General features: G+C 39.4%; 1 protein-coding gene across 8 annotated transcripts in view; it reads right to left on the reverse strand.

Annotated features, from left to right (window-relative positions):
* Positions 1-16,811: 16,811 nt before the first annotated feature.
* col6a3 (collagen, type VI, alpha 3) overlaps positions 16,812-22,260 on the reverse strand; it is a 52,254-nt gene continuing 46,805 nt past the window's right edge. The window contains exons 67-73 of one of the 8 annotated variants that reach the window (XM_056251940.1): positions 22,116-22,196; positions 21,854-21,934; positions 21,503-21,583; positions 18,466-18,651; positions 17,944-18,006; positions 17,107-17,295; positions 16,812-17,016 (exon numbers count right to left, since the gene is read on the reverse strand). In XM_056251940.1, coding sequence (XP_056107915.1) covers positions 16,976-17,016; positions 17,107-17,295; positions 17,944-18,006; positions 18,466-18,651; positions 21,503-21,583; positions 21,854-21,934; positions 22,116-22,196 — 722 coding nt within the window. In that variant the 3' untranslated portion in view covers positions 16,812-16,975. The remainder of the gene's footprint in view (positions 17,017-17,106; positions 17,296-17,943; positions 18,007-18,465; positions 18,652-21,502; positions 21,584-21,853; positions 21,935-22,115; positions 22,197-22,260) is intronic. The other 7 variants (XM_056251941.1, XM_056251943.1, XM_056251944.1 and 4 more) reach the window with 7 other exon arrangements.

The raw sequence follows: 22,260 nt of genomic DNA on the forward strand, positions 1-22,260 counted from the left end.
CTTCCATTTCCATCTGTTGTACAAAATGACTCATCGGAATAAATCAGCACATTTTTCATATGCGTAATTTCAATTTTATCATATTACAAATTTTGGCACATCAGGTAATCGAAATGACTTCTTGCAATATTTAACACAGTCTCATTTTTAAGGCCATGCATACAATTATATAATATGTAAACTATTTTCTCTTATGTTGATGCAGTGAAAAATAAATGAGTTTACTTGCATTTTGTTGTTAGAAAAAGAAGCTTATGTAAATCTGATTATTAGGCAGAGTTTGCAGTGAAGGAAAAGTTCAGTTTATAATAGCCACAAAAAAAAAAAAAACAGCTGGAAAATAAATAAAACAAAGGTGTTTTTTACCAGTGCAAACAAGCGACAGCTTAAATCTGTTTATTTTGGGAGGCACACAGTTGTATTTAAGATGTTTTCCACTGTCTGACAAATGTTTTGTTGACAGTGCATCTCTGTCTGCTATTCAGATGCTTTGCACTGCCGCCTTGGTTTCTCATGCAGAGTGGTTTTGAAAAAGTAGAGGAAACGTACCAGCTGTTGGCCGCTGTCGCATCCTTTCAGCTTGAGAATAAAAGTGCACTCCATATGTGCTGAAACAATGGGCACAAATGGTACTGTGAGAATATTAAACCCATCCATTTTACTCTGTCTTTGAATTATATCTTCCACATTTTGAGATTGCATCAACTTTGCAGATGCAGTTTATTGTGGAATTGTGGTTAGGTGTCTTGGCCAAGGGCATAATGGTCAATGGGGAAAGTGCCATATCTCTGGCAGGTAAGTTCACTGTTTGCTGTGAGCCTGAGCAATAGAGCCATAGAGCCTGAACTGTTTAGTTCATAATAGCCTTTTCGAACATTTTAAAGGAGACTTGTTATTTGGACTTAGAGCATGATCCTTTGCACTACGGTCCTATAAAAACACGAAACATTATAAAAAATATTGACATTTGCCTCATTTGTGTGTGCATGCATTTCCTTTGTGTTTTATTCTGTGACCAGGACTGGAACTCTTGAGGGGTGAATGTGTTAAACTAAAACTGAAACCTATAGATGTTTTTTTTTTTTTTTAATTGTCATTTGAACCATCCTATTTTTCTTGTATTTTATATTTCATTTATTATGTTCTTTTTTTCTTTTTCTTTTCTTTTTTTTGGTTGTTCGATCCAAGTGACAAAAAATCTTCAAAGGACATATTTCAAGATCTGAGGTCATCATTGACGTTACACTACTTCAAACAGTAATAAATGCAGTCCAGCTGAACTGAAGTCTTAGACATCAGGAGCGGTCAGGGGTCACAGACAGGCTTTACTGGAGCAGCTGCGGTGTGTGTGTGTGTGTGTGTGTGTGTGTGAAACGACACAGCCATTTGTTAAGTACTTGTTGCAAGGCCAAATGAAAGTGATATCCGTTCCTAATCTTTGAAAGTTGGTGCTTTTTTGCTTTCTTCATTTTTTTTTTTTACTTGACAAATGATAAATCAACATTATTATGATGGGTTTTTTCTTTGCTTAGGCCTGTGTCTTCATAAAACAAGCACCCCTGAGGGAGGTTTACAAAACCAGATCTTACCTCTTCTTAGACAGATGTTCATAAAGTGCTATTTACCATTCCTAATGAGTTCGCTTTTTCAAGGGTTAAGGGTTATGTCTGTATCCCATCATGCTACATGCCACAGAGGTGACGTGCTGTAAAGGTGAGCAGATTTCAAATCCTGTCTACCCAACTCTCTATGCAATCCTCTTTGAAGAGTTTTTGTCATCATAGATTTGTTTTTTTGCAACAGCTTGATAGAAGAATGAAAGTCTGGAAATGAATCTGTAGGCAATGTTTAAGCATATACCTGCTGTTGCTGCAACTACACTACCTCTTAAAATTAGCTTTGTCTCCCACTGCACTTTTTTTTTTTGTCTCACTGTAATACTGCACATTGTCGTCCGTTTAGATTTTCACTTCAGCACTGTAAGTGTTGCCATTCATCAAATCTGAACACCATCGTACAGATCAACAGTTCTGGCGTTCTGTTTATGGACAGAGAGCGTTATGAACCAATGAGGAAGAAGGGTTATCTGTCAAAACACAGAGTATAGATTTATTAAATTTAAATAAACAAAAATCCTGCCACATGTGAAGGGAAAATGTTTCCATGTGGGTGGATGAGTCATAAGCTTTTTTTCCCCCCAGCCATGAAGTATTAAAACAGTGTGTGCTTGTGCAAAACAGAAAAAGTGTTTTAAAATTGCAAAATGTTCAGAAGAAGACTTATTTATGGTTTAAAACTATAACATCTCTTGAAGTTTTACAGTTAATTGTTGCCAATGGGGAGGGGGAAGGGTAGACTCTTGTGATTTAAAGAATGTGCAGTGCTTACAACCTCACACAGTTTAAAGAGTGACTCATTTAATTTGCCCCATATGGAATTCCCTAATTTTAGCTGGTCTTTGTGTATTTCACATGCCTTGTTAGTCCAGAAAAAGTCAGAGGGGGATAACATTGCTTTGTCATTATGTCTCTGTATGTAAACTACGGAAGCGCTCCGACCAACATGAACAACAGAGCACCAGACATGGAGGTGGCATCCAAATACAAAACATACTCCCATTGCGAACGTTGTAGGTTCTCCTCTGTGGTGAGTTGAGCTCACACAGATTAAAAAACAATCTGTTTAAGACAATCAAACAAACTGCAGCTGCTTTTTGTTTGGCTCCAAGTCATTGTACATTTATTTAGTTCCAGCATTTTGATCTTGGATAAAAAAAGAAAAAGATTTATCTTCTTTCTGCAAATGTCTATTGTCATTGTTTTTCTTTGTGCAGAGGTTTAGTTGACATCCAAGCTTGTATCCCATTCCTAATTTAATGACTTCTGTCTTCTACGTTCTATGGATGTTGAAATTGTTCAGCTGTCTGGGTGATCCCAATGATTCATACGGCCTGCGTTTGTGATTGCGAGTTGCATGAACACAGTGGTGTAATTATCAACTGCCCTGCCTGGGCAGTTGACCTGAAGCCCACCCAACAGGAAACCCAAATATTCCAGCCATTTCCAGGCACCCATGCAGTTATTATACCCTGTCAAATAGTGTATTACAGAGTTTAAGCATTGTAACTTTCTTATTAGGCTGTAAATAGTATAATCGTTTTTGTATGTTCTTTTTGAGTAGTTTATATTTTCATCATGGAGGTCATGAAAACTGCAGTAAAAAAAGATAAAATTGTACTTTTATGTTGCCTGGCTGAAAGTACTATGTGCATCATTAAAGGGTTAGTTCACCCCAAAATGTAAATTCTGTCAGTAATTACTCACCCTCATGTTGTTCCAACCCCGTAAGACTTTCGTTCATCTTCAGAACACAAATTAAGATATTTTTTATTAAATCTGAGAGCAGGATAACTCCTCCATAGGCTATAAGGGATCGAAACTTGCCGGCCCAGAAAAGTTTAAGACATAGTTAAAATAGTCCAAGTGACTACAGTGGCTCAATCTTAAGTTTATCAAGCGACGAGAATACTTTTTGTGAGCAAAAAAAACAAACAAAAATAACGACTTTATTCAACTATTCATTTCCTTCTCTGTGGGCCGCGAGATTTCACGTAGTGGAACTGCGCAAGGGTTCTGTGTTGTACGTCACATGTAGACTCACTATTGGCCGACACTGGTCATGTGTGTGATGCGTGTGACGTACAACCTAGAAGCGTTGCGCAGTTCCACTACGTGAAATCTCGTGGCCAACAGAGAAGGAAATGAATAGGTGAATATAGTCGTTATTTTTTTTTTTGCACAGTCTTACAGGGTTGGAACAAGTGTAATTACTGACAGAATTTTCATTTTGGGGTGAACTAACCCTTTAAGATCCTAATATGCACCTTTTTTTTTAAGAGAAAAATTAAAGGTGTACAAAGTCATGGACAGTCCCTGAGAGTACTTTTGATAACGAAGAAAAACTAATGAGAATAATGAGACATCTCATTTTCAACACATTAAACATTGCTGAAAAAGTTCTTGTTATTCCAACCTGCCACTACTCTGCAAAGTTTAGAGTAATTTTCCATGGGATTCAAACCTTAACATGTACAGCCAGGCCAAAAAATGACATAATGCTCCCTAGAAGCTGAAGTCTGTCAGGATATGGAAAGGCAGATGTACTAACCACGCAGCCAAAGCAGCCAAAATTCTCATTGCAATTAGTTCCAATCATTTGCTTGCTACTTTTCCATTCCAATCACTGAGATAGAGTGGGTCATTTAGAATAATCAGTAGCACAAGAAAGTGGATATTTCACAATATTTAACCAGAAAAGTCCATACTTGCACGTCAAAAATACAAATATTTGTGGAGAAAGCAGTCTGGTCTGCTTCACCTTTTTCCAGGTCATGCTGAACCAGAGAATGTGAGCATATGGTGTCTCATTGCTGGCTGCCTTGCATTTTTTTTTTTCCAGAACCAAAACGGAGGCAGATTAGAAACACCAGGATGTTACTAGTTAATGGAAAAAGCCTTTTCCCATCTTTCATCTGGAGCAGGGGGATGTCTGTGGGTTTAGGGCTAATCAGTGTTCTGGCTTAAGAAGTCCACAGATGAGAGTGGGATGTGATTTTGGTTATACTGAGGTGGACATAACGGCGCTGTTTAATAAATAAAAAAATATGCCCAGCTGTGTACAAAAGCGAAATAATTATTGGTATTATAAGGTGTTGCTATTGCTCATTCTTGTTTTTATTTACTTATTCGAAGAGGTGTTAGTGAGGCCAGCAGGGGGCGCTCACCCTGTGGTCTGTGTGGGTCCTAACGCCCCAGTATAGTGACGGGGACACTATACTGTCAAAGAGCACCGTCCTTCGGATGAGACGTTAAACTGAGGTCCTGACTCTCTGTGGTCATTAAAAATCCCAGGATGTCTTTCGAAAGAGTAGGGGTGTAACCCCGGCATCCTGGCCAAATTTGCCCAGTGGCCTCTGTCCATCATGGCCTCCTAATCATCCCCATATATATATATACACTGATTGGCTTCATCACTCTGTCTCCTCTCCACCAGTAAGCTGGTGTGTGGTGGGCGTTCTGGCGCACTATGGCTGCCGTCGCATCATCCAAGTGGATGCTGCACATTGGTGGTGGTTGAGGAGATTCCCCCTTCCATGTGAAGTGCTTTGAGTGCCTAGAAAAGCGCTATATAAATGTAATGAATTATTATTATTATTATTTAATTATTATTAAATTATTTTAAAAACAATATAGCTGTAAATATTAAACTTTGGTGCGTACAGTCATGGTCAGAATTAATGGTATACCCCTGGTAAATATGACCAAAACTGGCTGTAAAAAATAAATCTGCATTGTTTATCCTTTTGATCTTTCATTAAAAAAATTGGCAAAATTCTAACCTTTCATTGAAGTAAAAGAATTGAAAGTGGGGGGGGAAATCACATTATGAAATAAATGTTTAATGGACATCAGAACTATATTCTTTGGTTTTACTCATTGTGATGAATGATTAAGGGGATTTGCCCTTTGTTTTTCCTCAAATTCAAACTCCTGTGAAACACCAACTCATGGCTGGACAATATCATGTTCCTAGTCACCCTGGTGTGCTAAAAAAGGTAAATATTAATGGGAATATACTTCAGAGATATTTTACTGGTAAAAAAAATGTAGGGGTGCCAATAATTGTGGCCAACGTGTTTTGGAGAAAAACATTTATTTCATAATGTGATTTCCCCCACACTTTCAATTCTTTTACTTCAATGAAAGGTTAGAATTTTACCAATTTTTTGAATGAAATATCCAAAGGATAAACAATGCAGATTTATTTTTTACCAGGGGTTACCATATTTACCAGGGGTGCCATTAATTCTGACCATGACTGTATTATACTATTCTGATGCCAGATTTCTCAGAAAGATGTACAGCAGGCTATACCACAGGAGCTTAATGCTAAATTTATTCTCCTCAAAACAGTGAAAATGTATTGTTTACATCATGGCTTCATATACATAATCATGTTTGTACACTCATGAAGTAATGTTTAGTACAGTTTAATTAGTGGACTTTGTCTTTCAGAAAAGAAGCAAACAAGCAATCTGCTGTCATTTTTGCATTCAAACATCTGTTTAACATCGGCTAATTATGATCAAAGACTATTTTTCCCTCAAAACATTTCATCATTCAGAGGGAAAGGAAATAGATTAAAATAGATTGACCAAATTAGTCCCTTACATTTATTTCTTGAATCTTTTGAACAGTACAAATTGATTTTTTGTTTGATGATTGTTTTCCTGACCATCTCATTTGTAAGTGCTATTTTACACCAAACGCAAATGAAAAATGCGTAACAAATTGCAGATGAGTCAAATTACACTATAAAAGTGCCAATGACCTTGGAGACAGATACATGACAGATTTCAGTGCCATGAAATGCTTGGCCCTTGTGATCAGACAAATGGAGACATTTTTCTGTGTGACAGATTGCAGATTAATTGGACTTATGGTGAGCCTTTTATGATGTGAAATATATAGTGGGTTTTTGTATTTATTGCACCCATGGAAAGCCAAAATGCCACTACAATGAGTCATATGTGAGCCTGGAATAAACTCAAAGCACAAACTCACAGAGCAAAGGAGCTTGAACTCTCATCTGAATTCAATTCAAAAGAACCAGGAGAACAAAATGCATACTCTATACTTACATGGACATCTCATCCACACTGCCATTTTGTAATGCCAGTTTTGTTGACTTTCAGAGTATAGTCATGCTGTAGCCCCTTTACATGAATTCTTCCCTTGTTTTTCCACTCCTTTGTAAACTCCTTTCCTCATACACTCTAAAAAAAAAGATGGTTCTTTAAAGGTTCTTTACATATAGTAACAGTTCCCTTTCAGTCGAGAACGTCAGACATAGTCGACGTCGACTGAATGGGGATCACGCTAGGGAGCCAATCGTCTTCGAGTACTATTGAACGAGCCAATGGAATTGGTGTGCATGATGACATCACACACTCCGCCCCCGCAGCGCGGTATAAATAAGGAAGTGGATGCACGCACTAGTTGCCTTTCGCTTCGGAGCCGATCGTTTGATGTCTCTGAAGAGTGCTGTTGTTTACAACAAGCGAGTGTGTCTTCTGGAAGACTCTCCCAGTGCTGGTGGTTTCTACAGCGCGAGTGCAGCGGTGATCCCGAGCTTTGAGCTCTCAACTGCTGTTTTAACAGCAACACATTTCTAAATGTTTGTGTGTGTTGACGGCTGGTTAGAGGGCGGAAAAGTGAGTGCTTCACTGTTTCAGTTCACTGTTCAGTGTTGCCGCAGTCATTCCCCTGTGTGCTCCGGCAATGGTGATGGGTCCTATTTCCTGAAAGAGCAACACGGGTGCGTTTGCATCTTTTTCAAGATGTCATTCCACCCGTGCGTTTCTGGATGCAGTCGTTCCCTTTTCCTCTATGGCGGTCACAATTGTTGCATCACGTGTTTGGGCTTACAGCCCGCTGAAGCAGCTTTTGTGGACGGTTCATGTTCCCATTGCGGGAATATGACTGTCGCGGTGTTGAGATCGAGACTCGCCTTCGTCCGCGAAGCTCGAGTCCCCATTACTATGCCCCACCCCAGGGTGCCGTGTGGGATGGGTGATCGGAGGATAGTGATGGATGACTCGCCCGGTAACCATTCCCTGTGGGCTCCTCACTCGTCCATCACACCGCAGCCGATGGAATTCCTGTTGAACGTGCTGATCCCTCTGTAAAGGACCGATCAGCCGTTTCAATTGGGGTTCCCCCAGAGGATAAGATGTCGATAGCAGCATCGAAGGGTGAGCTGACCTCTGGAGATGACGACTCGGCTGTGTTATCTCCCTCTGGAAGTGTAACATTGCCCGAGCCAGATCCAGAAATGTCAGCTATGCTGAAACGGGCCGCTGAGGCTGCCGGGCTCGAGTGGAACCCTCCACCGTGTCTCGTTCAGTCTCGGTTGGAGGATTGGTATCTCTGGGCTGGCCGCGCTGGTTCTCAGCTCGCCGCCCCAGTGCCTTTCTTTCCCGAAGTGCATGGAGAGCTTACTAGGTTGTGGACGGCACCTTTCTCTGCCAGAAACTGCCTGAATAGCTTTTCCCCCTCGCTACCCTTGAGGGAGGAGCGGTGAAGGGTTATGAGGCTGTCCCTCCAGTGGAACGGTCTGTCGCGACACAGGTGCACCTGTGCCCGACGGCCACTGCTTCTGGGGGATCCTTGTCTCCCCTCGCAGGCCTGTAAGCTCGCGTCAGGTTTGGCGGTCAGAGCTTACAAAGCCTGCGGTCAAGCCGCCTCCTCTTTGCATACCATGGCGTTGGTGCAGGTCTATCAGGCCAAAACACTCATGGACATGCACGAGGGTAGTCTAGACCATGCACTCATGAGTGAGCTCCGCACTGCTACCGCCCTCGCCCTCCGGGGCACAAGTGTCGCAGCGTGCACGGTCGGTCTAGCGATGTCCACATTAGTTACCATCACTTCGGCGAGCACTCCCTGAAAAGAGGAAGTTGTGCTTACGCCCAAATAGAAGTGGAACCTATTCGTTGAGTGAGTCTTCTCTCCATTGAGAATATCCTGAGAGCGTTCGGTCATTTCAGTGCTCTCTTTCCTGCAAGATGGGTTTGAGTAGGCTGTTTTCCTATTAACCCTCTGGGGACCAGAGTGTTTTTGGGGCCCTTGGGATGTTTTGACATGCACTGACATTTGTGCTTTTTTCAGTTATTTATAAACATGTTAATGGCAAAGGTGTAAATTCACTCTATATAGCACAAACTTGGCTACCATGAGATCTGAGCAACATGTATGTACATGTTTGTATTTTTAATAGAATAATGTTTATGCGTGGTTATTGAAAAAAATAAAAATGAAAGTTGCTGAAATAAGACCACAAAACACATATTGATTATTTCTTCACAAGACTTTTGAAAATTGTATCACATAGCCTAGAATATTTGCTCCAAAACTATGTGAGAATCATCCTGACTACTCATTCAGATAAGTCAATAAAGTCTTTTACATTTTTAATGACGTGTTTTGTTTGAGAAAGCTTTATGCAGGAGGCTTGATCTCTCATTAATATGTATGGCATTCCACACCTGAGAAAGACAAAGACCCTCCCATAATGGCCCTATTAGGTGCTATCAGGCCATATCATTACAGGAGCCTTGCACAAAGAATGAGGAGATTTAAAAAAGAATGGCTTTTAGATTGTTTGGATATTATAAGGAAAATACAGGGTGCATACGTCTGGACACTTCTATCACACACCCTTCACCATATAGACATGGTTTTATTTCAGTTCAAAGTTAGAGTTGGAAACATCTTGAAAAGAAAATTGTCTTTCTCCATAAATGTCTTAGTTTGATCATACATATTTCAAAGTTGAGGATTCATTATTTTGATATAGCTTGAACAAACACTATAACATCTTAGTTGATTAGTTTATTGACAAAACATACTATATATTTAACATATGAGCAGAAACTCCTAAAAAAGCTTATTTGATGTCTATTTTAGAGTAAAAACTTTATCCAAAACGAGTCAACGAAATGTTGTCTGTTATTTAGTCTGTAACAGTGCGTATCTGTGCGTTCATTCATTCATTCACACACACACACACAAACTGTGTGACACAAACATGATTCACATTTAACAGTATGCTATTTTTCCGTTTACAGACACTACGTTATTCTATATCGCGATTAGAACAAAGCACTTGCAAAAAACACTTACTTCTCAGCTGAATCTGTTCATCCTCGAAGTGAAAATAACCCAGTGGTAAATGTCCCAGGATTGTTCCACATATAGCCGCGCAAGACGACAGTAGATTAATCTGACTAAAAAATAATGTGTGTTTTCAGAGTTCATGGGCGTTAACGCGTCTCAATGTGTTGCTTCACATATTTGCGTTTGAATAGCGCGTGCTCTCCGTAGGCGTGTCACATTACCACAGATAATCAGCTGAGAGAACGATAATGAGATGGGCTGACACGTCTCTCTTTTTATATAGATGACATAAACGGAGAATAATAATTTTAGTTTTGAATCGGATCATTTAAAAGTACAAACTCAAATGATTTAAAAGATATATTGCTTATGGCTGGGTGAATAGTATTAGCTGAGTTGTGTTGAAGATTAGAGACGTGCTCCAGAAAAAAAGTTCACGGTGACCGAGAGGCAGAACGCACACCCTGTTTATTTTCTTTATTTTACAAAAGCACAATATTTTATTTCGATTGTATGTGGGCACATAAAAAAGTAGACATTTAACAGATTATTTTCTCATATTTCTTAACTCTATATGAACAGAAATGATGGTAGTACTTTAAGTCTATTTTTCTGCTATGTGAAAAAAAACGAGCAAAACGCGCCGGCGCGTTTCTGGTCCCCAGAGGGTTAAAGAAGCCTTGCGCCCCTCTTTATCCTCTTGGGCCTTATCTCTGGTGCTATTGCACTGCAGAGACCGCCCCTGAGCCACTGCAGGCAGTGAGTTAAAAATTCTGTTTTTACAGTTCTCCTGCGCTCATGGGGGTAGGGACTTGCTCGCTTTCGGTCAACGAGTTGTGCCTGGAATTTGGGCCGGCTGCTCTTACAAGTTGAGACCCCGGCCTGGATATGTGCCCAAGGTTCCTACCTCTCCCTTAAACTGGGACCAGGTGGTGAGCCTGCAAGTGCTGCCCCGGAGGAGGCAGACCCAGCCCCGGCTTTCTCTGTCCGTCCGCTTCATTCCGGTTATATGTGTACAGAACTCAAGCCATAGGACCTCAGACCAGCTCTTATCTGTTAAGGAAGTCAGCAGAAAGGGAAGGCTGTTTCCAAGCGAGGTTGGCCCACTGAATGTGGTTGCCTTCATTTTGGTGAAAATCACGAGATGCACATGTCCACTTAGGTGGTGAGCTCCTCTTAAATGAGTGTGGGCTCCCGCCTAGGCATTGACACAGAGTGCTTCGCTGACAGATATTCTAGAGTTGGGGGCTGGGCAACACCTTAGTCGAACCGCGGCTTCCCGTGGGCTCCCTTTTCATGAAGCCAGATTCACTGTGAGCCCGGTTCGAAGTGTCGGCTTGCTGCGGCATTTTGCTCCAGTAGAGTTCCCTTAACCGAACCCTGTTCGTATGTGTGTATTCTTCCACGGTATGGCTCCCTACGGTATGCCCATGTCTTCCCTCGGCAGAGCCTGCTCTGCCGTCATTGGCCGGTTGAGTCTCCCCCTGTCATAGGCTGGAGCCACCCCAGTGACCTTACATATGTTGTACTGCCTGGTCTCCGCCCAGTTCATATGTGTATTCTCCACGTTACCTCCCTTCGGGCAGAATGTGGCTTCCGCAGCATCCCTTCCTTCCATGTACAGGGAACGCTTTCCCAGTGAGCCTGTAGGAACAGCAGTGACTTCCCTGGCCTAAAGCCCTGTCCCTTCTCCGCCTTTAATTGCAGGTGGATCAGGAGGCTTTTTGTCTAGGCACTGGAAGGTGGCAGCTTTAGTGGCGTGTTCAATGGTTGATCCCCATTCAGTCGGCGTCAGTTCTTGACTGAAAGGGAACATCCTGGTTGCGCATGCAACCCCCATTCCCTGAAGGAGGGAACGGAGGACCTAGTCCCCTTGCCACTACCGCTGGACCACCGCTGACTCCGAGTTACGCTCGGCTCCTCAGCGAAAAAGCAACTAGTGTGTGCATCCACTTCCTTATTTATACCCACGCTGCGGGGGCGGGGTGTGTGATGTCATCACGCACGCCAATTACATTGGCTCGCTTAATAGTACTCGAAGACGATTGGCTCCCTAGTGTGATCCCCATTCAGCCGACGTCGACTACGTCCTTCATTCCCTCCTTCAGGGAACGGGGGTTGCATACACAACCAGGACGTTCTATTTAGAACAGTAATGTCCTGAAGAACCCTTTTTATGCAGAAATGGTTCTTTGTGTTAGAGTTTAGGGTTCTTTATTCACGCCTTTTTGTTTTTCAAATCTGTAACTGTCTAAGCCTCCTCATTTTCTGGAGCTCAGCTAAACAACTACAGTTACACAGACTGTCAACATACTCTCAACAGGTAAATGATTTCTTTCTTAAAATGTCTATACATTATAACTTAAAAAATTGTAACAATCATTTCCTAACAATCATGTCTTTTGCTCTTTATAGTTTAACAGAACATGCAAGTGTGAGCAGCTCTGTTCAGTTAAGGATACTCATCTACTCTTCTCCACAAAGTAAGTAACAGAGATATAGAATGCATGGTCCATATTGTTTTTTTTTGTTTTTTAATTATTATTATGACTTAATGCCTAAACATACCCCGTCACATTAAAAAAAACATTAAAGCTATCCCATGACTTTATATCCCTTTAACATGGTAAAGGGCTCATACTGTCCCTTTTTTGGTAATTTTGGCCTTCATGAACATAATTGTTTTTACATAATCAAATGGAAGAGACACAATGTAACTAAACTCAATTGTTTATTTCAGATACTGTCACGTATCATAACCTCATCATCTGCAGAGAGAAACTACTCAGAATACACACATAATGAAGGACGTAAAGACATCATAGAGGATTGTGAAGATATTTCACTGGAACTTGGTCTTCATTACATCTATATCGTGTTCAATGTCAATTGTTATTTATTAATGTATTCAGCTAACAACTGTTGTTAGAACTGTAATTTTTGCTACAATCTGCCATGTCAATAAAAAATAAAAGTACCTAATTGACACAACATGCTGTTGTTTTTAAATGTAAAACCCAAATAGAGGCAACAAGATATAAAACCAGGCAGAAAGACTAAAAAAACAATATTAATAAATAATTTATAAAAAATAATAATATTAATAATAGTAATATTGATCATATGAAGCTATATTAATGAAAATAAATATTGTTGAAAAGGTTATTTATAACACCATTAAGCCCCTATATAGCACTTTCAAAGCATGGGTCTTTATGGAACCTTATTTCACGAGTTCACACTTACAAATAAGTCAGATAGAATAAATGCGTATTTGGCGTGCTGTCCGAGGAGAGGGCTCCGAGTTAGGTATTCGGCCCGAACCCAGAGCACTCCCCCCGTATTCCTGGCTGTGAAATAAATAAATAAGATAAGCCAAGAGTGAGGAGTCGGGGTGGTGAAGGGATGCTGAAACTGTCAAGGAATGTTAGGTGAGTTGACAGAGTGAATATTTATATGCTTCCTCTCGTGCTGATAGGGTAGACATGGTAATTGTTTGATGACAAGTTGATTGGAATGATTATTTGAACGTGCTCCTCCCGAACTTTGTTTATAAAACATCATAAAAAGGGTTCTATTTAGCACCAAAAAGGGTTCTGCTATTGTTACAAGCAGAAAACCCCTAATTAACTGTTTAGAACCATTTTTCTTAAAGGGGTCATATAACGGTACATGCACTTTTACAAGTTGATTGTACTGAAATGTGTGTTGGCAGTGCCTGTACACAACCATCATATAATGATAAAAATCCAACCAGCGTTTTTGTTTTAATCTCCTTATGTTTTCCCTTGTCTCAAATCGAGCCGTTCGACCGTGTGACGTCACACGGTCGGACGCCCCTCCCATGATTGTTGATTGACAGCATTGTTTCAACACAGACCCGCCCTGAGCGAGCTGTCATCATAGTCCGCTATTGTTGATACGCTGGAGCAGAATGGCATCTAAGCGATTGTGGTGTTCTGTTCTTGGGTGTAATAATGATGTTCCTAAATCCGAACCGCTGAAGACGCAGTGGCTGAGTTTGTTTTCGAAGGGAATATTCCCCACGAGCAACGTCAATGCTCTCATGTTTGCCGAATCATTTCTCAGTGGACTGCTTTATAAACGAGGATCAGTGTAAAGTTGGTTTTGCTGAGAAGCTGCACCTGAATAAAGGATCGGAACCTAGTCTTCCTGCTGAACCTTCAGAAGAACTAAAGTGAGTGTAACGTTTTATTAATCTTTATATTAATATTTATATTAATCTTTGCAAATCGCCAGCTGCACGCTTCACGATGGTTTACACTCGGTTTACACTCAGGGTACATTACAGCATGTTTTCTATGTACAACGTTCTCAATATAATTCATAATCCCACGTTTATAATGAACAACGCGTTATGGTATTGTGTTATTGTGTTACAAACGGTGTATGCGCAGAACAGAGAGGCGGGGTGAGCAAAGCTCATTATCATTTAAAGTCATAAGCACTGAAACGGCGTGCTGAAAACAGAGCTGTTTTTGACCAGGTAAAATAAGTGTTTTCTTACAATACTAATGAGAATTTTTAATTAAAGTATATTACAAACTTTTAATTTAGACCCTAAAGAATCATATTAGCTTGTACAAAAATGGCATTATATGACCCCTTTAATGAGAATTTTTAATAAAAGTATATTACAAAGTTTTCATTTAGACCCTAAACATTCATATTAACTTGTACAAAAATGGCATTATATGACCCCTTTAAGACTGTATTTTAAAATAGTGGGTGAGTGATGAATTTTAATCTCCGGATGGAAAAAAACAAAAACAAATCCAGAATCCAGGGAAATTTTGAAAGGTCAGTATTAGAAGAATATATGTGAATTTATTAAAAACATTTTTTCTTTGAATGGTCACAGATTCAGAATCACTGTATGAGTATATTTTGGATTTAGTATATACCTAAAACTTCTAAGTATTCTGAATTCTGTTTGGTATGGCTGTGACAGTGATTTCAGCCCCATTGATAGTAAATTCCTCTTGCTTTTCAATGTAACCTATGATAAAAAGATTTTTATTTAAAATTTTCATGCATGTGGCAGACACTTGTATCCAAAGCGGCATTGCAATCAAGGCACACATTTTTTTCACATATTATCTAAAAAGGAGAAGGCTAAAAAACTTCTGTAAATATCAATGCGCATATGCACTGTTGATTTAGCACTCTCAGTGCATTGTGCTTTAATTCTGTGTAGTACACAAGAAAGAATAACTTTTAAGAAAAAGAACTAAATAGGACCATAGTACTTTACAAAGCATACATTAGCTAGAGTAGCTGAAACATGAGACATTGATGAAGTGGAGAATGACATCTTTCAATCACAATGAATCATTGCATTAAAACAGGATTAAAAATAAATAAATCGCAATATAAAAATGGTAAAATACAACAGTGGTGAAAACCAAACACTGGCATTCAGCTCTGCAGGCACCTATTGGAAAGCACTGATACATTTCTTATACAGTTAACCTCAGCATGGGAAGGGGCCAGAGGGACTGCTGCAAAGCCCACAAGGCCACGTGCAGATTGCTCAGGATTGAACATAATTCGTATATACTGCAGTGATGGATTTACAGACTGGCAGAGAAAAATACAACAAGTGTACATAACAAATCAGACTGAGACGCTGTGTAAATTGTTTATATGGTGATATAAGACGTGCCAATTGAGGCACAATTTAAGAATGGAAAACCAGATAATAATTCATGCATTATCGCCTCAGCTGTTGATGGATATTATACACTTTAATTAGCTAATAACCTTATTTTGTGAATATAAATGGCTGGAACTGGTTTCAGGTGTTTAATAAGGAAGTGCTCCTATGAAAACATGCTGTATTTTTAAATTCAGAACTCAGAAATTGGGTCACATAGAGTTCACAGTGAAATGTTTTTTAAGTTCTATGGCAACTGAAGATAACAAACTTTGATTTATAAAACGTCTGCTGATGAAGCTGCCTGTCCTCCCCAAACAGTCTTGATTTGGGGTAATTTCCATCATGATAAAAAAAATACAACATTTACAGGAGAGAGAGAGGAAATAACTGCCTTGGTGCAACAGAGGAATTCAAAAGCATACCTCTTTTTGATATACTCTCAGGTTCCTGCACTTTGAATGAATTGATTCATTTCATTTTATTTTTCAAAGTCTGAACCATGTATCAAGTTGTGGAAGGAGACAATCTTGTTCATGGAACTATGAAATATAAGCTGCTAATGCTTACTGCATTAAACACAATACTCTTCCTTGAGCATGCAAATGTCACATCTGTCCATTTAATTTCTTGTTCTCTTAGCATTACTTATAATTGAATGCTCAGAGTCATAAAAAGGGATATTCTTCTCAGCATGACTCACAGCAGCCTAGTAGGAGTAAAATAATTTTAAGCTTCTAATGCATTACAATAAGTAAAAAATGAAGGGACAAATCAAAATCAAAGTTTTATATAAAGACTAATTTATTTATATCTTCCCATTTCCAAATACAAAAAAAAAATACAAAAAAAACACCAACCCCCCAAAAATACAGTCTGAACAGTACATTCCAATTGCTTTTTTTGTGTGTGTAAGGCAATGATTCCAAAAGTGCATAGTTATTTTTTTCAGATGATGGTCATTTTATAATTACCTAATTTGAAAACATCAACATAGCATTTGCTTGGAGATTCAGTGGGGATCTTCAGTGGAGATCTCCAGCGGTATGGCCAAAAAGAGCAATTAAGATTCTTCCTTCCAAGCAGTAAAAAAACATAATAAGGGTACTGCAGTAGGAGCAGACTTTACTAAATTAAACTAAACTCTCATGAACCTGTCTCATAACTACAAAGATTTATTGATATGTTTTGATCAAAATATTTCCACAAACAAACCATGTGATTAAAACGGAACAACATTCTTAAAAAAAAAAAGAAGCTATTTTGCCCTGGACATTTACACTGGGTTTCATACAAACCCATACACACGTTAAAAATAAAACAATTAAAAAATATTAAAGAAACTGATTGTAGCACCAGCACGAAACAAAGAAACTTGCTTTTAATTTTTTTTCTTTTTTCTTTTTTCTTATTTGGAAAATACTAGTACTTCAAGGTTTTCTTTGGATCAAATCCTCTGGCAGGTTCCAGTGCAGGCATCTTGGCTGTGGTGAAGCTTCTAGTTTTAGGTGCTATTTCCTCTAAATGTCGTCAGTGGTTAGCTTACAGTCTTCATTAGTTTCTATGTTTTAACCGCAGCGATTATCCCTTCTTTAACAGGTGCTGTTAAAAAACAAATAATGTTAAAGTAATGGCTTAATCAATCTTCACACTAATATCACTTTGACATGCAATTTTTAGAAGTAATCTCACCTGCTTTTCCACAGGCCTTTTCACACTCATCTTGTGTATCAAAGCGATTCTGGTTCCCTCCACAACCTCCGTACCAGAAGCGAGTACAGTTTCCACTAAGTGGGTCATAATGCCATTTTAGCATAAATTTAGCACAGGAACCTTCTTCTTTTGGTAGCTTGCAGATACCCACACTGGAGTGCAAGGCAGCTGTTAGAGAGCGCAGTGAGGATGAGAAAAAATGACAGAATTGAATACAATATCTAATTATTTGCAAAAGCCTTACATATATACTGGATCTTAGTGAGGTTTTGGAAAATTAGCAGGTTTGTTTGGTTAACTAGATGGCATCAAGGGTTGTCCTCTGTGGACACTGGCATTTTACATGTTGTGTCATCTGCAACACAGTTTCTTGAAACATTGCACTTTGCCCTAAAATTAGCTATAGCTATACAGACCTTTCAGTTCACTTGATACCACATTTACACAATGATTTAACAGTATTCTTTCCAGAGGTCATCAAAAAGTGGTAAAGTATTGTTCACTAAGGACTGTGCATTACATAACAAGTAAGGAGGTGTTGTCTTAACATTTTCAAAGGTCTTTGGCAAGAAGGCAGTTCTTAACCTTCACATGGGCCATATTTTCCACATTATTATCCATGAACCCTGTTTCTTGTGTAAATCAATGTACATGCATCAGTGATTACTACACATAATCTGATCTCTTCTGAATTGCAAATGTATTACTCACAGTACAGCACATTTTTAATAAAGTGGTCCTATAACAGAATTTTGAACACTTCATCACAAAAAGGTTCAAGAGGTTTTTAGAGGTTAATGTAACCGGTGGACTGACCTGGAGCTGGTGCTGGGGGGAGAACAGCTTTGACATGCTTGTCACTTGCTTTATACTCAGCCACTGTGGTAGTAAGAAAAAATAAATAAATAATCGAACAATCATTTTCCTATCTTTCATTTTATTGTACTTCCTTTTAAGAGTGCTAGTAGCCACGAGGGAAAGTCTCTAGGCTAGTAATATACGGTTATTGTTGGTCAGTGCTGGAGAGTTACTGGGTGAAACATACAATGATATCCGAGTAAGGCACTGCATTTAGTGTGCTGTAAATGATTTAGATAAATCATCTAATTGACAAGTAGTCTAATTTTGTAGCAAGAGTTTGCACTGATTTCATCCTATTTTGGGATTTAAGCGTTTTAAGACTTTGACATGAGTACTGCAACCTGTAAACTGCTTTTATAGACTGATTTTATTCATTCGTATTTTTTTTTTGTTCAATCATGAAGTCTCCTAAATATAGATAACAGGGCAAATGGATTGCTGCAGAGTTCGGGTCAAGGGGTCAAAGGGCGCACATACCTGTCTTCATGCAGCGTTTGAGGCAATCAGCCTCAGTCTCAAACCTATTGTCATTTCCTCCACAACCTCCATACCAGAACTGTGTACAGAATCCATTCTTTCTGTCAAAGTACCATTTAGCTTGGTAATCTTTGCATGGCAGTCCAGTGTCAAAGTCAAGTGAGCATGGGTCCATAAAATTGTTAACTGAAACATGCAAACACAGAGACAAACAAAGAGGTATTATCACGAAAGAGAAAAGACAAAGACAGTTAGTGTTGTCAGTAAAATTAACATTTAGTCTGTAGATATTAGGTGATTGTTATAGCTCATATGGGATTAACTAATTATTTTAATGGGTTAGCAAAATCAGGAATATGCAAACCATGTTTCATTTTCAAATCAAAGCATGATTTCAAACTGTAATGTTTAAGATTTGTTGTATGTTACACTTGGAAAGGCCACCAAAAGACATACAGTTCTCTATTCACAGATTAGACATCTTTGGCTCAGAATAGGAGTAAGTTTAGTGCATTCACTTTAGTATTGTCAGCACTGTTGATCCAAAACCACTTTAAAGCACACATACTGCCATTTTCAGTTCATTTGATTTATATGCTGTACAAGTGCCATCTGCAGGTAATTAGTGCAATGTCAGTCTCATTAACTGTGTCTGTGCTGGGGCCATCTCACAAATGTCTGCTTCATAACCCCCATAGAGTAAACATGCCTTTTATGTGAAACGATCACTGTTTTCCTTCAAAGTAAGTATTAAACTTTGTTAGTGGGTTATCAAGTCAAATGATGTGTAGTTCAATATAATCTATGTTAGTTTTTTTTAGATGCATTTATGTTAAAAGTCAAACTGCCCTGAATGAAAAGGGGTTCCCTATTACCAACTTATAAGACAATGATCTTCTTGCTTTACTATGCTAAATACCTCAATCATAACAGAACAGAATCAAGAAATCATTTATAGTACAGATTCTTCAATACTCCCACACTACAAAGCCCTGTTTAACATGCAGGTTTCTAAGCTGTTATGACTTTTAAATTGACAAGTTTAACTGTTATTTTTATCTTTTAAACAATCAGTACAAAAACTAATATTGTGCATGCAGACATTTCATTGTTGATCTTGCACAAGCCTGACATACAAGAAACCTCTAATGCCATGATTTTTTTATCCCAAAGCACCCACAATACTGCTGCTTCGATGTATAATTTAAACAAGATGTTCTCCAAAAATTCAAATAGAAAACTTGTCTGAGAATCTCACAAACAAGTAAATGAAAAACATTAATTAATTTATGGGACAACCTGTCCCCTGGACCCCATTCCATCTGCACTGCTCAAGCACTGCCTCCCCTGCCTCAGCCCACTCATCACGGCTATCATCAATTCTTCTCTCACCTCTGGAACAGTTCCTTCTTCCTTCAAAGTTGCAGCCATCACACCAATACTTAAAAAACCTGGCCTGGATCCTGACAACCCCAACAACTTCCGCCCCATCTCTAATCTACCTTTCCTGTCTAAAATCCTGGAACGCTCGGTCGCCTCTCAACTAAAACACCACCTCCTATCAAATCAGCTCTACGAAACCTTTCAGTCTGGATTTCGTACTCATCACTCTACTGAAACTACACTACTCAAAGTAACAAATGACCTCCTGCTCGCCTCTGACTCTGGTTCCCTTTCCATTCTCATCCTACTTGACCTCTCTGCCGCCTTCGACACCATTGACCACTCCATCCTTTTACAACGCCTACAACATCTTGGCATCTCTGGCTCAGCTCTATCCTGGTTCACCTCCTACCTCACCAACAGATCTCAATTCATATCCATCAACAACTGTACGTCCCACACCATACCCGTCAATCACGGAGTCCCTCAAGGCTCGGTGCTAGGTCCCCTTCTGTTTATCCTGTACATGCTTCCACTTGGACTTATCATTCATAAGCATGGATTAAAATTCCATAGTTACGCAGACGACACACAATTATACCTCAGCACCAGATCCATCACTCCTGCCACAGTATTAACCATCACAACCTGCCTCTCTGCAATAAAATCCTGGATGAATGCCAACTTCCTTAAACTAAATTGCAATAAATCGGAAATCATCGTCATCGGTCCCAAATCACTTCTCCCCTCCTTCCAAGACTTCACTCTCTCCGTCGATGACCATACAGTTACCACCTCTCCCCAGATCCGAAATCTTGGTTTCATTTTTGACCCCTCACTCACATTTAAGCCCCATATCCGTCATATCACCAAAACTGCCTTTTTCCACCTACGTAATATTGCTCGTCTACGCCCTACCCTCTCCACATCTGCTGCGGAAACTCTCATTCATGCTTTCATTACATCAAGACTCGACTACTGCAATAGTCTCCTATATGGTCTCCCATCCTCTGATAAAAAAAAACTGCAATACGTTCAAAACTCCGCTGCCCGCCTCCTCACCCACACCCGCTCCAGAGACCACATCACCCCCGTCCTTCAACAGCTTCACTGGCTCCCTGTACAACAGCGCATCCATTACAAAGTTCTGCTCATCACTTACAAAGCCCTCAATAACTTGGCACCTCCATATCTCACAGACCTCTTGCAGCATCACTGCCCCTCCCGACGCCTCCGCTCTGCCGACTTGGGCCTTCTCAAACCCATCACCAAATCAACACACCGAACTTTGGGGGACCGAGCATTCGCCATCGCTGCCCCCACCCTTTGGAACTCACTCCACATCCACATCAGAAATTCGGACTCACTGACCACCTACAAAAAACTGCTCAAAACCCACCTGTTTCACCTTGCCTACAATTTATAATAGCACTCTCATCATTGACTGTTTCTTTGTTTGTTTGTTTCATTTGTAAAGCGTCTTTGAGTTCCTTGGAAAGCGCTATATAAGACTTATGTATTATTATTATTATTATTATGCTGATGCATGTGCTGTTTGTGCAAACAATATCAAGTTTTACATATTAAAACTATATTGGACATGTAAAAATACTTTTTTTCTGATATACAGTGGTTGATCGTCTGTATCACTTACATATTTCTGGTTTACTTAAGGGTGCAGAGGACACCATCCCCATTACTTGACTCGGAGCAAGAACCATCTGTTCTGCCGTTTCTGTTCATAATGACCAATATGAAATTAATTGGATCTCACAGAGATCATTGTTTTCAGCCAACAATAATGCATTCACATTTAAACTCTGAACTATATAACAGTACTAAAGCAAGGGCCATCAAAATAAATTAAGGGGAATAGACTGAATCTGTTGATAGTATTTGCTTTATACGAACCGATTCCGATTACAAAAGCTGTGCCTGTTATACTATATTAGCTGAAAAAGCCTCTTTCTTATATTTTATAGAGAAAATCCTTCATGCTGCTTACTCATTTCTGGTTTACTTAAGGGTGCAGAGGGCCCAATCTCCATCACTTCACTTGGAGTAATAACCTTCTGTTCTGCTGATTCTGTTCAAAAGAAATCTGAAGTTAACTAACTCCTGCATGGATCTTAGTTTACAGTAATCATAAATACTTTCAAACTCTGAACTATGTACATGCCAGGTCTATGAAAATACAGTATTATTGCCGCTTTTTATGTTATATCATATTCAGAAAAAAATCTGTATTCTACTAATCTGTCACTTACTAATTTCTGGATTACTCAAAGGTGCAGTGGACATCAACCCAATCATTTCACTGGCATTAAGAATTTTCTGTTCAGCTGATTCTGTTAAAAAGGACAAATTTAAGGTTTACTTGATATTTCATTGCTCAGTTTTCTGGCAAGCATT

The sequence above is a fragment of the Rhinichthys klamathensis genome, unplaced genomic scaffold, assembly GCF_029890125.1.
Source record: "Rhinichthys klamathensis goyatoka isolate OS25496 unplaced genomic scaffold, OSU_Roscu_1.1 h1tg000090l_1, whole genome shotgun sequence".
NCBI lineage: Eukaryota > Metazoa > Chordata > Actinopteri > Cypriniformes > Leuciscidae > Rhinichthys > Rhinichthys klamathensis.